This window comes from Lonchura striata, chromosome 7 (genome assembly GCF_050655825.1).
Source record: "Lonchura striata isolate lonStrDom1 chromosome 7, ASM5065582v1, whole genome shotgun sequence".
Lineage (NCBI taxonomy): Eukaryota > Metazoa > Chordata > Aves > Passeriformes > Estrildidae > Lonchura > Lonchura striata.
In genome coordinates this window covers 6,831,470-6,846,647 of record NC_140709.1, presented here as the reverse complement: position 1 = coordinate 6,846,647, position 15,178 = coordinate 6,831,470, and the positions used below count along the sequence as shown (strand labels likewise).

General features: G+C 36.4%; 1 protein-coding gene across 5 annotated transcripts in view; it reads left to right on the top strand.

Annotated features, from left to right (window-relative positions):
• ACMSD (aminocarboxymuconate semialdehyde decarboxylase) overlaps positions 1-15,178 on the top strand; it is a 29,812-nt gene extending 14,634 nt beyond the window's left edge. For all 5 annotated transcript variants that reach the window (XM_085584870.1, XM_021548700.3, XM_021548698.3 and 2 more), the window contains 7 exons: positions 2,701-2,750; positions 4,047-4,283; positions 6,333-6,426; positions 7,986-8,081; positions 8,547-8,719; positions 14,700-14,798; positions 15,013-15,178. In XM_085584870.1, the coding sequence (XP_085440996.1) occupies positions 2,701-2,750; positions 4,047-4,283; positions 6,333-6,426; positions 7,986-8,081; positions 8,547-8,719; positions 14,700-14,798; positions 15,013-15,075 (812 nt within the window). In that variant the 3' untranslated portion in view covers positions 15,076-15,178. The remainder of the gene's footprint in view (positions 1-2,700; positions 2,751-4,046; positions 4,284-6,332; positions 6,427-7,985; positions 8,082-8,546; positions 8,720-14,699; positions 14,799-15,012) is intronic.

The following is a 15,178-nucleotide window of genomic DNA, read 5'->3' as shown; positions in this document are numbered from 1 at the left end:
TGTTGTCAAGCCCTAGAACAGCCCTGGTGTAGTCTCCATCCCTGGAGGGATTTAAAGGATGTGTAGATGTGGTCCCTGGGGACATGGTTCAGTGGTGGGCTTGGCAGAACTGGATTCATGGTTGGTATCAATGATCTTAGAGGTCTTTTCCAACCTAAATTATTTTGTGATTCTGTGTTAGGAGATAGTCAGGGTTATTTTTCTTAGGGAGGTTTAGTGCAACACATAACATAGGCTAGCTTGGGAACTCACCAGGTAGTGGGCAATTTATGTAAACACAATTTAGACAATTTTCATCTACTTCATTTTCACCGTGCAGTATTTGAAACTACAACCATTAGACATTTAATAGGAATGCCAGAAAGACTTTGCAAACTCTGAAATATGCTGTCTTGTCACAGAATCATAGAATCATAACTAGACTGGAATATTTCTGTGAGTTAGCTCAGAGATTTTGGGGATTACCAAATCATTCAACTACACAGTGGATCATAAATAGCCTTTGGGCATCTTTCTCTTTCAGATATTTCCCTCAGCACTAATGGCAAGTTTCTACAAAACAGTTCTGCCCCATATATTTGTTGTAGACAGAGGGAAAACACAGGAGGATTTTTTTCCAAATTTTTGCAGCAGCTCTCCAGAAAATAAAATGTATCATGAAAGCAGCATCACAATATTCCTTCGTGGACTAAACAGTGCTTGTTTGGTTAAAAAATAATCTAAACCTGTATGTTACAGCACCATCTGGTGACTTGTGCCCTAAAAATGTCCCTTTTTATTACAGAACTCCAGACATACAGGCATCAGCCAATTAATTATGCAGGGGGGAAGGCCTTAGTGTTTTTCATTCTTTCATCTTTCAGCTAATGATAAAGACTATGGACCACATTTATTCCTTTTCAGTTTGGAAAGCTGTAACTACTTAGTTCAAAGACTGCTTTCTCTTACACAGGCTGAGATAGATCATACCCAAATTTTAACCTCCAAACATGGCATAATATTGGGACAAAGATACAAGGAATCTCCCAGCTGAACAAAATTAAAATCAGTCACTGAAAGGTATTTTTAACTTGGAGAGAAAACTTAGAGTTTGTTTGCTAAAAGGCTTTGTTTGTGCAATGCCCAAGAAATCTTGCCAATATTAAGAAATGGTCTCCAGTGGACAAAAGAGACTCAATTAGTTCTCCCAACCATATGTCATAGGTTTAATTGATGTGCATACTTCTGTCTTGATCCACTCAATAAAGCAAGCTATCCATGTAACTCAATAAAACAAGCTGTAAAAGTAATTAACATCACAGTTCTGTGACATAAATCATCACAATTTTGTTTGAGGAAATATATCAGTTCATCCTAACTTCCTTTCCATGTTATTTTCTCTTTGTAAAACACTCTGAAGAGGGTAAAAAAGTAGAGGCTTTTCTGTGCTGATTCTTCTCCCTAAAGCTAATGTCTAGGAACAGTCAGCTTGGAAACCTTAAGGTTTATGTTAAATTTGCTCAGAAGTGTAAGAATGGATTGAAAGCAGATACAATGGTTATTTTTGAAAACATGGATAATGTTCTCAACAGACTAATCAAGTGTCCATATTGGTGGATGATCTAACTTGCATAATTCAGTATTTATGTAATTTTGCAGCCCTAATCCTTACCTCGAAATTGTTGCTGCTGTATATAACATTAATCAGATCTTGTAGCAATCTGAATCAGCTTCTTCTCTTGTTTCCTACTTAAACTTCTGTGGAGGAGGATAAATCATTTTAATCATTCAAATATTTTGACAAGTCATTTAGAGTTCTCCTAGAGTTCATTTTCATGGAGTTTCTTTCTGCCATCTTTTGTTCTAGTAGTTTTACCACTAACAACCAAGTTAAATTTTTTAAAGCAGGACAAGAGATGTGCAAAAATATTACAAACAAACCTAAAAAACCACCAAAATAAAACAGTTTTGCATGTAAATATTTTGTGAAGTTCTAATTACTTTTTATTGTTTATTTTATTTGTCTACCAGGTTTGTTGTTTTCACTCCTGTAACCTGTCACCCACAATATTATAATACAGATTTGTGCTTGAGCAGAAACAAAACAACATGGGCTTAATTCTTTTTATTTTTAACATCAAAGTTACTTCTGAAAACAGGCATATTTTTTTTATTTACAACCTCAGTAGTCCAGACAAAAGATGAATGAAACCTAACACAATATAGCTTTGGGAACACTTAGGAAAACATTGTTTAATAACTATTGTTAATATAATGCTTTGGGCTAATTAATTAATTTATTTAATATATATAACAAATTCACCCCAAAGTAAACTTGAGTTATATTCTGTTGGTTTAATGTCAGTTTCATTCATGTGGGAGTAATACTAAATTGCTATTTTAATTGTTTGTACATGTGCATACTAAATCCTTCTAAAAACCCTAATTTCACAAATTAGCTAGTATGACAATGGTAGTGTTTTTTCTTTCTACTTAGCAAAAATATCCAAATTCTAATAAATTGATACACAATGAGTTTTATTGCCATGATCCTTAATTTAAAAAAAAAATCATTTCTCGATGTCACTGTCAAATCAGTCTTTTTTATCATTAAAGCTTTTACATTCTGCCTTTCAAAACAAAGTACTTTCTTATTTGTAACATTTTATCAAAAACAGACAACAAAAAAGGAAGCACTAATATTTGCTTTTTCTTACTCAGGAGTCACCGTCCAAGTCCTGTCCACAGTCCCTGTAATGTTCAGCTACTGGGTAGGTTCCAACTAACATATTTTGTAATTCATATGTATCAACGTTTTTAAAATACAAAAGCATCTTCCTACAAATTGAAGCAGTCACTAGAATTGCTCTGCTGAAAATGAAAATGCAAGAAAGGAGTGCAGGTATGAGAAGATGTCTGCAGGATGTCCTGGCAAAGTTCCACACCAGATCATACACAGAGAGAGAAGATAAAACAGCAACTGAATTTCTTCTGGGGGCTTTATGGGGGCAGCTGGAAATTGAGAGAAATCATCCAAAATGAATCCATGGTTGGCAGGTAGACATATATGTACACATTCCATGAAAGCTAGACATCAATCAATACTTTCTCAGGGGAAAAAAAAACCCCAGACATAAAGGATATATTTGTGCCTTGTCCCACTTCCTTTTAAATGTGGCATGGGACTCATTAACCTGGAATGCTTTGAATCTTAAAATTCAGGAGCAAATTTAAGTTCTTATGTTCCCCACATGGTGATTTTGAGTGCTTCAAAGAAACAAAGACAGGCTGAGGAGATAAATCACAGCAAAATGCTGTTCTAAATACATTCTGAATGTGACTATTTAGCAATGTGCACGGGTAAGGATGCTTATATGTAAATGGATTTGTGCATTTAGAACCACTGTGTTAAGCCCACATACAAGAAATAGCATTGATATTCAGAAGTTCTAGTTAGTAACATCTCTTCAAAATTTTATTCTTGTATCTAAGGGAATATTTTCCATTAAATATGTATTGGGGAAAAAAAAAAAAACAGGTTAATTGCAGGGATATTGCACTTCCTTATTAGAATTATGGATGTTATTTCTTTCTAAATGTTAGATAAGTTTGCTCAAGCTTTCTCTGTAGAATTCACATGTTCCAGCATCTCCCATTTCTTATTTTTGTTTCTTCAGTTCCAGTAATAGGAGAGTAAATATTCATTGCTATGTATAAAAATTGTATACTGAGGTTTTTGCATGGGGATAAACAAAACCAAGGGACTGTTTTACACAAAAGACCAGGTATTTATGTGCATCAGCAACCTGGGCTTAATTACACTCATCCTGAGCAGTAAGGGCAACAGCAGTTGATAAAATATTCACAAGAAAAAGCAGAACTGCACCCAGAGGTTTTAAAGTGAGGCAGAATTTAGCCCCACTGGTTTCCATCTATTCAGAACTGTAAAGCAAATTTGGATTCAAACCCTGCCAGTTGTTTGCAATGACATTTATCCAATAACTTCCAAAGGTGATAACATTTGAGAACTATATTTAAATGTACTGCTGTGCTTCCTATCTTACCAGGCCAAACCTCAGGATACTTTAGATCTTGCCCAGATATTAAATAACGACTTAGCTGCTACAGTAAAGAAGTACCCCAAGAGGTTTATTGGGCTGGGCACGATACCTCTGCAAGCTCCAGAGCTGGCTGTGAAGGAAATGCACCGCTGTGTGAATGAACTTGGATTTCCTGGAGTGCAGATTGGATCTCATGTCAATGACTGGGACCTGAATGCCCCGGAGCTGTACGATGTTTATGCTGTGAGTAGCTGTTGCTTCCCTTCTTTGGGGGAATTCTGTGATATGGAAATCTGTCTAAAAATATCTTGAAGCACATTGAGTCGTCATTTCAGCCTTCTAATCTGCTTAGTGATCAGAGAGACTCAGCTTTAATTGTAAATGGTAATTTTTTATAGGATATGATGGCAATGATACAACATATTCAGAAACATATTTTATAATAATGAATAAAAAATTTTGTTTTATTATACGAGTTCTCACTGTGGATCTGCCTTCTTGATTTGTGAGGATAAGTGCAACATCAAATAAAGCACTTCTGCACTGTTTGCATTTGAATTCAAGTTACTGTATCCAGTCCTACTTAAATAACTGATAAACCCCCCTAAGATTATCAGAAATACCTATAGCACCAAAGTACCACACAGAACTATGTAAACAGGACCAAAGTTTCCAAACTGAATGTACTGATTATCAAATTAATTAATAGATAGCATTTCTTAAATAGCCTGAAGTCCAGATGAGGGTGGTAATTTGTCAAAATTAGGGGTTTAATCAATGTCCATTCTGAATCTGTTTCTCAAGTTATTAGAGCTCTCAGCCGGGAATTGATTCACAGTTGTTTTGCAGGATGCTCAATTTATTCAAAAACTCTGTTGGTGCAGCACCTGGACTACTTGTTTTTATGGCCATATCCAGTCAGATATCAACATCTGCTCTTGGAGATACCCACATTTATGGAATCACAGCGTGGCTGAGGTTGGGAGGAGCCTCTGGGGGCCACCTGGACCAGCCCCCTGCTCAAGCAGGGCCACCTACAGCCAGATCCCAAGTTTTAAATATCTCCAAGGATGGAAACTCCACAATCCCTCTGGGCAAACTGAAATTTCCTGATCTCCACTGAACCCTTTCTTCTAGGGGACAAACAGTCCCAATTCTCTCATCATTTCCTCACAGGAGAGATGAACTCTCTCCAGTAACTCCATGTCTCTGCTACTGAGTTCCCTCTCTTGTTCTGGCATCTCTCTGTATACTGTATATTGTATACTGTACATCCTTCAACTTATGTTTCACACATGTAGGAAGTAACCCCTTTCATTTTTAGAAACATCTCTGGATAATACAGATTATGAAATTAAGCCATATTGGATAATGAACTTTGTCAAACCACCAGGCCAGTTATTTAATTGCTATTTTTAGTTTAAAAATGTAGATGGCAATTATTCTCCACAATCCAAAAGTTGCAGATTTTATTTATGCATGTATGGGTAAATAAACCCAAATTTTTCAAATGTGTGATAATCTCCTTAGCAACAAGAACATGTCCAGAAATACATCTGACAAAATGAGCTGCTAAATCCTGGTTAAGCGTATGAATGACTGTGTATTTAAATTTAAGCACACAGTTAAATTACAGTCAGAGTCAGCATCCAACACTAGTCTTCTGTTTTCCTTTCCAATTATGTCAGTAGTTTTGGAAAAATTACCGTACTTGAGTAGAGATGGATTATTGATCAGAATATAGCCAGATTTTGAACTCTGAGAAGGGATTAGGAATATTTTAAATTTTTTTTAAAACCAGGCATAGGGCCAAAGGGGAAAAATGTAGTGCAACTCAATGAAAATTTCTGCATGCAGCAAATTGCTGCAAAACCATCTTCAAATTATTTGATAGGACAATATGGGAATTCATTCTCATATGTGTAATGAAACCAAAAGAATGTTTTCTTGAACTGATTTTATACTACAGGATGGCTGAAAAGCATGGCTGGAAAAGCATTTTTATACTGCATTATTCTGAGAAACACTTGGTTCACCAAAGAGATGTTAGCATCTATGCTTCCAGTTCTGTAGTCACAGGAAGAACTGTGAAACTGAGTGGAGACTTCAGAATATGGCTCAGAGGAGTAAATATAGCAAACAATATAGCTTATAGTTGTTACATGTGGGCCTATTTTCATCACTAGTACTACTGCTCAGTACAGATTTGCAGGTCATTGAAAAGCATGACTAAGATCTAAGATGCATTTTGCTATGATTAGTCAAGATTCAGACTTTTTCTTTTTGCTGCAGGCTGCTGAGAAATTAAATTGCTGTCTCTTTGTGCATCCCTGGGACATGCCGACAGATGGGAGGATGTCCAAATATTGGTTTCCCTGGCTAATAGGTAAGTATATATTTACTTTGCTTAACCTACATTTATGAACTGGATTATGTCCAGGAGATTGCTGCCAAGTAAAGTACAAGTACGGAGAAAATTATATAATTTTTCTGTCAAACTTTCTTTTTTTTTACATCTATTATTATGATAAAGTCAGTTGTGTAAACTCAGCATTCATTTGTTTCTAAGCTTGTTCGGCTTTTCTTTTAAATATTTCAAATTAAAATAATTCAGACTAGCAACAGAATATAATGTTCTCTCGTGCCCTAAATACAAAGAGCAGATAACAAGTAAGAAGTGAATCATCTCAGAAACTGGCTCCTCAAAAATGACAGGAGTGAATGAAGGAATAAGCAAAACCAAACATTATTTCCTAGAATTTCTTGGGTTATTTCTTAGAAACAGGTTGACCAGAGAGGAAATAAATCTAACTTTACATCAGCTGTAGCTGAAACAAGATGTACTGTGAAAGTTGTCAGTAGGTGTGGGATATTATCTGATTACTGTTTTTTTCCCCCATTTGATAGGTAAATCATACCATTGAATAACAGGAGCAGGTTTATTCTGCTACCCAGAAATGTTTAGACCTAATGCTGCCCTCATGTATTTTCTTCTGTGTTGGTTTGTTTTGCATGGTTTTGCACTGCCACCAGTTCTGAAAAACAAACACAGCATACATATCATACACATTATACTTGGAAAATCTTGCTGTCCCAGTCACCAGTGCATTATTTTGAAAATTTATTGGTTAGTCTTAGTCAGATCAGGCTCAACAGCACAGATTTAAGAAGAAAATAAAATTATTGCATTTACTTAACAAAGTGTAAATAGAATGTTTTCTTACTAAGCCAAATAATGCTTTGCATCTGAGTGTATGGTAAAACATTAATAAAAATAACCTTTTGAGCTGGATAGGTGTTGTTTCCCCCATAAATTAGGGGAACTCAATTCCTGATTTCAAGCTGCATGTCTGAAGTTGGGTGTTTAAAATGGCATGATATTCTAAATATATTGGGTGTGATCAGAAGCTGAGGTCTGCTGTAGGAATATATATTCCTATTCTCTTCCTAACTGGGAATCCAGCTCAGCCAGGAGCAAAGAGAGAGACAGGTTAATTCTAAAGTGTTGGATCTGGCATCATGTGGTAACCAAACCCCAAATCTGTGTTGGACTATCCATTAATGCATCACTACACTTTCCACACAAACCCACAAGCAGAGGTGACAAGACACCCTGGCTCTGAGTGAGGATAATGGGAATCAGGCCTGTACAGGGTATCTCAGGACATACCCAACCCATCATCTGTCCTAGTGGTATGGAGCAAAAACTGGACTTAGAATTCAGAACACCTTCACTTCCAGGCCTGTATCTTCATTTCAGTTAATTAGAGCTCAACTCTGTGTCCCTCCAGTAGAAATAATGCATGACCTTTGGCAGCTGCCCTGCAAGTATTACTTTTTCAGTTGACTCAAGGCTAATGGAAGAAAATTAAAATAACATTTAAAAATCCAATAGGAAGTTTAAAAAGTAAAGCTCTTATACAATTAAGATGTTGTTCTTCTTAGGCATGCCAACAGAAACAACCATGGCCATTTGCTCCATGATTATGGGAGGAATTTTTGAAAAATTCCCTAAGCTGAAAGTTTGCTTTGCACATGGAGGTGAGTAGTGTACCACATGAAACTCCTGTTCTTTGGCTGACCATGGTGCAGTTATATTTTCTGGTATCTCACCTAATGGGGTCACCATGTGAAGCCTGCCACCATCACTGTCACCCCACAGAAGACAGTCTGAGAGATCAGCTGCTTTTATGATCACTCTCTAACCTGCAGGGCTTGAACTGCTACAACAGTTAAGGAAAACAAAAGGAAAGGGGAGGCAGCAGGTGGTTTAAGGAAAGGGAAGAGGAAGCAACAGGAGGAATTTGGGCATCACAGTAGTGAAGAAGTGAGAAAAATTGAGAAAGAAGCTAATGAAGGTAAAGGAATAAAAAACCACTGGGCCAAAGCACTTACTTTCTAAATAGCTGACAGGGAAACTTATGGATCTTTGGTGATAAGGTGGCTTTCTCCCTTTTTTCACATATTTTCAGTTTATTGAAAGTTATTAAAAATTCCTTCTTGCAGGCGGAGCTTTTCCATACACAGTGGGTCGAATCTCCCATGGATTCAACATGCGCCCTGATTTGTGTGCCATGGATAACAAGGTGGATCCAAGAAAATACCTTGGCTCATTTTACACAGACAGTCTTGTCCACGACGGTGGGGCACTAAGGCTGCTAACAAGTGTAGTAGGAGAGGTGAGTTTTAGAGCTTCCAGACGCGGGTGAGTCACTCTTCAGTTAATTTTACAGGAAATAGCGAAAGGAGAAGAGAAGAAAGGAGAAGGAAGAAGATAATGTCACACAGGGAAATAAATTGATGGGCTTCTGCCATGTTGATAATGCTTTTACCATATGGATTTATTAAAATGGTGGGTTTAATCCAGGAAATAATGCACTTTCAACCTTAGTTCCATCCCTCTCTGAGCTTGTTCAGGATGGGACTTCAAGCAAAGACTACTTCAATTTGGAATCTGGTTTTCTAAGGGCTTAATTTTCAAATTCAAGTGCATGCTCGAAAAAATCAAATTGTATTTTCACTTGGGAAGTTACACACAGAATAAAAATCAGTAATAAAGAAAGCTTTTGTGAGTACCTCAGAGAGAGAATTAAACATAATGGGTTTGCAGAAGTATTTTAGTTGTTTGTAAAGAAATCTTTGTAGTTTAGCAAACCATTTAAATGAGGTACAGCATGGGACAGAAAAATCTTCAAGCATTCAAATAATCCCTTCTCATTTAGTAAATGCTCAGGAAGGGATTGAATCCCTCATGCCAGCTTCCAATGGATCACTACAATCAACAAGATACCTATGTTTGTGCCTTGATCTCTGCACCTCACAGTGTCTGCAGCCAGAGGCAGATACCTCCCAGATGTCAAATCAGAAGTGCAAGCTCTGACAGGGATTTTCTTGTCTCAACAGCTGCAGTCCTGTTTCCTGTACATCAGTGTCTAGACTCACATGGTTGGTGTCATCAGGGCCTCCTGTATGACCAAAGTTCACAAACACCACTCAGCTGACTGGGGCTTTTTTCTACAAAAAAGAATCTGTTGATTTCCCATTTCTAATAGTCTGAACAGGTTACTGCAATAAATCTGCTCTAGAACTGGTACAGAAGTGACTTGGCTAGGCCAGGCAAAAATAGCAATGCAGCACTATTGCTTTCTTTATTGCAGTACTCTGAGCTCAGGTATCACACTTTAAAATCTGTGGGTTTTCAGTTCATACTGCACCTGAAGTCTGTAGCTTTGTGACTGGAGTTCTGCCTGCAGCTCCACTGCAGGACTTGTGCCTTATAGGAAAACTTTGCATTTGAAGATTCATGGAAAATCCATGTGACAGCACAACTACAGCTTGAAACAATAGTAGGGAAACTTTTGTAACATGTATATCTTTGTACAATACAGTAACACTGCAGCTCTAAGGAGTGGAGACATCTTTTTGGTTAAACCACACTGAACCAAAAATAGATTTATGGAAGGAGCCCCATAAAATGTGCAAAAAATCTGCCATGGAACCTATTTGCATTAAAAACAAGTAAGATAAAACCCAGGTCAATTTACTAAAAAAATTAAGTCTGGAATAAGCTGTTAGTACTGGAAAGTTCTGATAACATCAGTCAGTATTGACTAAAGTGGCATTTGCCATCTCTGTGCCAGAGATTAAGTTTAGGCACCAGATGGGTTACTAATAAAATTCTAGGGCTCCTGCCCAATACTGATTTCTTTTATTTTCTGTTGACAGCATCTAAATAGAAAACAAATCATGGTCCACAGCCCAGTAGTTTCTGAGATGTATTATCTTTTGAATCTTACTGTATCTTAAAGCAAGTGGCTTTAAGGTGTTTTCTTACAATAGATGTTAAAATTTTATTCTGTGTGATGTGCACATCCGTTCTACAAGACACCCAAAGACTTATGGAGTAAAAGTTCAACACCTGCCTCTGTTACCTCCTTTTCTGAGAAATCTCCCCAAATCCAGACCATGTTAATTCAAAGTATATTTTCATTGTATATGCAGTTCTAGTACACAAGGATGAATCTAGCTCTTGAATTTTAAATTGCCAGTGCAAGGCGAAAAGATCACTCGCTTGTTTCTTTTTATCCATTTTAAAATGTTGGGAAGTTTTTTGCCATTGTTAGAAAGACTTTGGTAAATTAGCAGCTGTGTGACTCAGGCTGGCTGAGACCACAGATTCTTTTTGTGATCTGAATCCATTAAGCTGAACTGTAGATGTCAAGAGCAAAGCAGGAGGGAAAGTACAACAGGATGCTGAATCCATTGCTGAAGAATTGAAGTTTTTTCTGTCTGAACTTGTGTAGCACACAGGTCGTGGGGTACTTCTGCATTAGAGTCAGAAGTTTTGCATCTCAAGGCTCTTCTAAACTATTGTTGTTGTGGGAAAGCTGCTGTCTTTGCACCACACTTTAATGTCTCTACTTTTCATCCTAAGAAGCTACACATAGACTCTGGTCCTTAACTGTAATTAGTCTTTACAACTGTAATTTTCAGGAGAGAGAGATTATGGACTGTAATTTGATAATCCAAATGTCACTCAGCATGAGCCTCTCTGGTGTCTTATTTATTTTGCAACAGACTATTAAGATTGAGAGTCTTAACACAATAAATTTGGCCAGCATAGTACACAGGATGTTGGTGTCTAATTCTCCTCTGAGTATTTTGAGCTAAAACAATGTGACATCAGGTGCAATCTCAGTGCTGAAAAGTCATGAGTCAGACACCAAAAACATGTTTTTTACACTCAGGAGAACTTTCTTTCTCTTTTCAATAGCCTAAGGCATTTTGTCCTTGAAAACAAAAACATTCACATCACGATTTTAAACTTTATAACCGTGAAGATTAAAAAGTTCCCTCTTTTTCTAAGGAAAGTTGACATTCTCACATAACACCCTTCCATGAGTCAAATATTTAAGCACCAAATATCTCAGCGCTTTCAATGCAGACGTGTGTTGGCAGAGTAACACATATAAGATTAATAAATGCTGGGCTAAAAACAATTTGATGGAGTCTTGAGGCTGACACTGTAACTTTGTGAGCTGGAGGTTTGAAATAGGCCAGGTCTCCGGAGAACAGCTCAGAGCTGTGCAGGAAGGGATGAGCGTGAGAGAAGATGTGCTTGGACATGGCTTTGGGCCCCTGGGGAGCAGGCACTCCTGACACCAGCGTGTGGTGGGCTGGCCTTGAGCTGATCAGAGTTAAAATCCACTGACAGCTGTGATGAGTCGTGTCCATTTAATCTCCTCCCTTCTTAGTTTGGGGTGCAGGTTAATTGGGGATGGAAGCAGAAATACACACTCCTGAGAAAGAACCTTGTAAGAGTGCAGAATCGCTGCAGTCCTTTGCTCCCCCCATGACAAGGTAGCATGAGGTGAATACAAATAAACACAAAATCCCCAATGTTGCTGGCTATAAAAAGTGAAGAACTGGGTTGACATGGGATTAAATGATTCAGTGCATCTCTGCAAAAACTTCCCCATGGTGATTCCTCCAGAGTCATCATCCAAAGGCAAAGTATTCTCTGGCTAGAAGCTGGAGCTGAACTGACCACAGCGTTCTGGACTTTTCTTCAGGTGCATCATGGCAGTAGGAGAGAAGGCAAAATTCAAGGCAAATACAGTTTTCCTTATGCAAGAGGATGAAGTCATGCTTAAAGCTTTCTGAGATTAATTTTCAGATGTAGGTCCTTATTACTGTGAAAAAATTTGTGCTGAGTAGCTGGGTCCACTGAGGTTAATCATTAGCCCCATGTACCTCTCTAATAGGAGAGATGTGCTAATTAAGGAAATGACCTCCAAGTCTTCTAGGGAAAATTGACTTTGTTGATATGGTTTGGAAGAATATAACAGTACTTCCCTTATGCTAGGAGCATTATTCATCTGCAGAGGCTTCACAGCACTCCTCTGAAGCCGGTTGCTAAAGACAGGTATTTTATAGATGGGTACAAAACTGAAGATGGTTTACTATGTAGGAAATGTAAACAGGAATATACAAACCTTCCTGTCTTACATTACCTTCCCTAGTAAACAGATGGACAAATTCTACATTTCCTTCTCTTTTACTTAAAAACCCACTTTCTCTCATAAACCTGGTATTTTTTTTAGTTAGTTATTTTTATCATAAAATACATGACATTTGTTTTGCTTATCTGAATAAAGCATCTTGGTATTGAACATTATTAATAAAAGAATAGATTTAGCTGCTTCAAAGTACACACATCCAAATCTATTTTGTATAATCTATGCTCAGAACTGGATTTATTAGACAGAGGGTGTAAATTTTCCTATGTTAATCTTATGTTAATTCTTCTATAATAAATGAGAACACAGGACAGAACATAGGAGAGAACAATAGAATGTGTCTCTTCTGTTTAGATTTTGGGCAAAGGTTTGTGTACGTTCTTTCAGAGACTTTTGGGTGACATCTAGTGGAGATAAAAAAAATTTAAATCATTTGACAAAAAGAAAAACAAACCATTTCAGAAAATAACTGAAAGGTGGCTTTTTTCACCCTATTTCAGCATTGAACTCTGGTAACAGAGTTCAAACATTATAACAAGTGTCCAAAATTCAAACATTATAACAAGTGTCCAATAATTTTGATTTCAAATCCATGAGACATTTCAAAACATACATTTTAAATAAAAACTATGTTTTTTTCATATACTCCTGTCTGTAGGAGATGAAGTGTAAAGGAAAACAGACTTTTGATAAAATCAAGAGAGTTGGCAGTATGCCCTCTCCAAGGCTGATAAAATGGGGAAATATCATTCCAGAGAGAAAATGAGTCTGTAGCAATATGGTCCTATTCAGGATCTGCTAGTTTCTTTTCATCTCTGATAACAAGGGGTGTTGCACACAGATTTTTATTGAATTTTCTTCTCACTGACTTTCTTTCAGAAACAAATCATGTTATGTCACCCATATTTTCAGGTACATGTTTCAAACCCACAGTTAATATCTAGTCCCAGCCAAAGACAGTGACATTTTAAAAAAGCTGCAGACTTCCAGAAATATATGAAATTTTGTAAATGAGATTTAGGTTTTGTTATCTCAAGTTGAATACCAATTAAATTTAATACTTTTTTCAAATTTATGTATTTGTAGTAATTTTACATTGTATCATGTTTTCAGTAGTACCCCATTGCCAATATTACATCTTTTAAAGTAGCACAGAGAAGATAGTTTTTATTGTTTTGTATTTCTTATTGCACATTCTTCTCATCCATTGATAATTTTAAATTTATGTGGATGTATTTAGCCAAAAATTTCAAATTCAGGACTGCTAATCCAACCATCTTCCCTGAATTTGGTGGAGAACTTCCTGAGATTCTTAAAGAAATGTAACCAAAAGTCTCAAATATATTTTGTATTCCCACACCAGTGCAGAGCATGAAATGAGTAAGGCAGAACTCAGAAGGAAGAATTGTGTGTATCCTTTATTGGCCATTTAATTATGGCAACTTAACCAAGATTAATTCTTGAGTTTAGGCAGACCACTTGCAGGGGCTGTTACCTTTCTAACCAGCACAACAGTACAGAAAATCAGTCTAAGTATGAAATGTGTTTTAAAAATTATTTTTTTTAAAAAGCCTTTGACAAGTAAGAAAAGCAAACCATTTCAGAAAATAACTGAATTATGTTTCCTCCACTCTATTTCAGAATTGAACTCTGGTAACAAACATTATAACGAGTTCTGACTGAGTTTTATTCACCCAAGCAATAGACACGCCTGAAGCCTTGGATTTGCATTTTCAACTTTCTCCTTATGAGAATTTAGATAGCATAACTTCAGTTAGATACCACAAAAATTATTAACAAATGACCTGCATTTTTTTCCAAATAAAATTCATCAAAAAACCTCTTGAGTAATTGTTTTTAAGCTTTGTTCTTTTCCTAGTGGAAGTTATGATCTTCATATTCACTTTCATAATTAATCAGTCCAATATATACATCTAATTTCTTGTATTTCATTATACATTCCAGAAAGCATGTGCTCTATTGTTTAATGTTAATTAAAAAGAAATTAAAAATCTGAAAAAAATATTAGTTTAAAATATAATATTAATGTTACTATAATATTGTACATATTAATATCCATATTATTTAAACTCTATTGTTTAATGTTACTACAAAATGTACACTTCTTTTTTATTACCAGGACAAAGTTATTTTGGGAACAGATTACCCTTTTCCACTTGGGGAATTGGAACCTGGAAAACTGATTGATTCAATGGATGATTTTGATTATAAACTGAAGGTATGATTTTTACATTTGAATTTTCCCTCCTTTATAAGTCTCTGTTCAAGACATGAGATAAACCACTGAAAAATCAGTATAGTACGCTGATTTCTTCAATGAGTGGAAGAGACCCTTCAGTCTCTTTGCAGCAGCTCCTTTTAAAGCACAAGTAAAAGCATTTGAGTTAAATATGAGCTAAGCACAAATATATCTATGTGTTTTGCTTTTACAGGATAAACTCAAGGCTGGAAATGCTCTGGAATTTTTGGGTCTTAGCAGAAAACAATTTGAATAATGATGAAGTACTAAGGTGGCTAAACCTTGGAAATAATAGCCTTGCATTTCTATTGGTACATGCAATTGTGCTCATGAAAAATAAAATTGGCAATTATCTGACA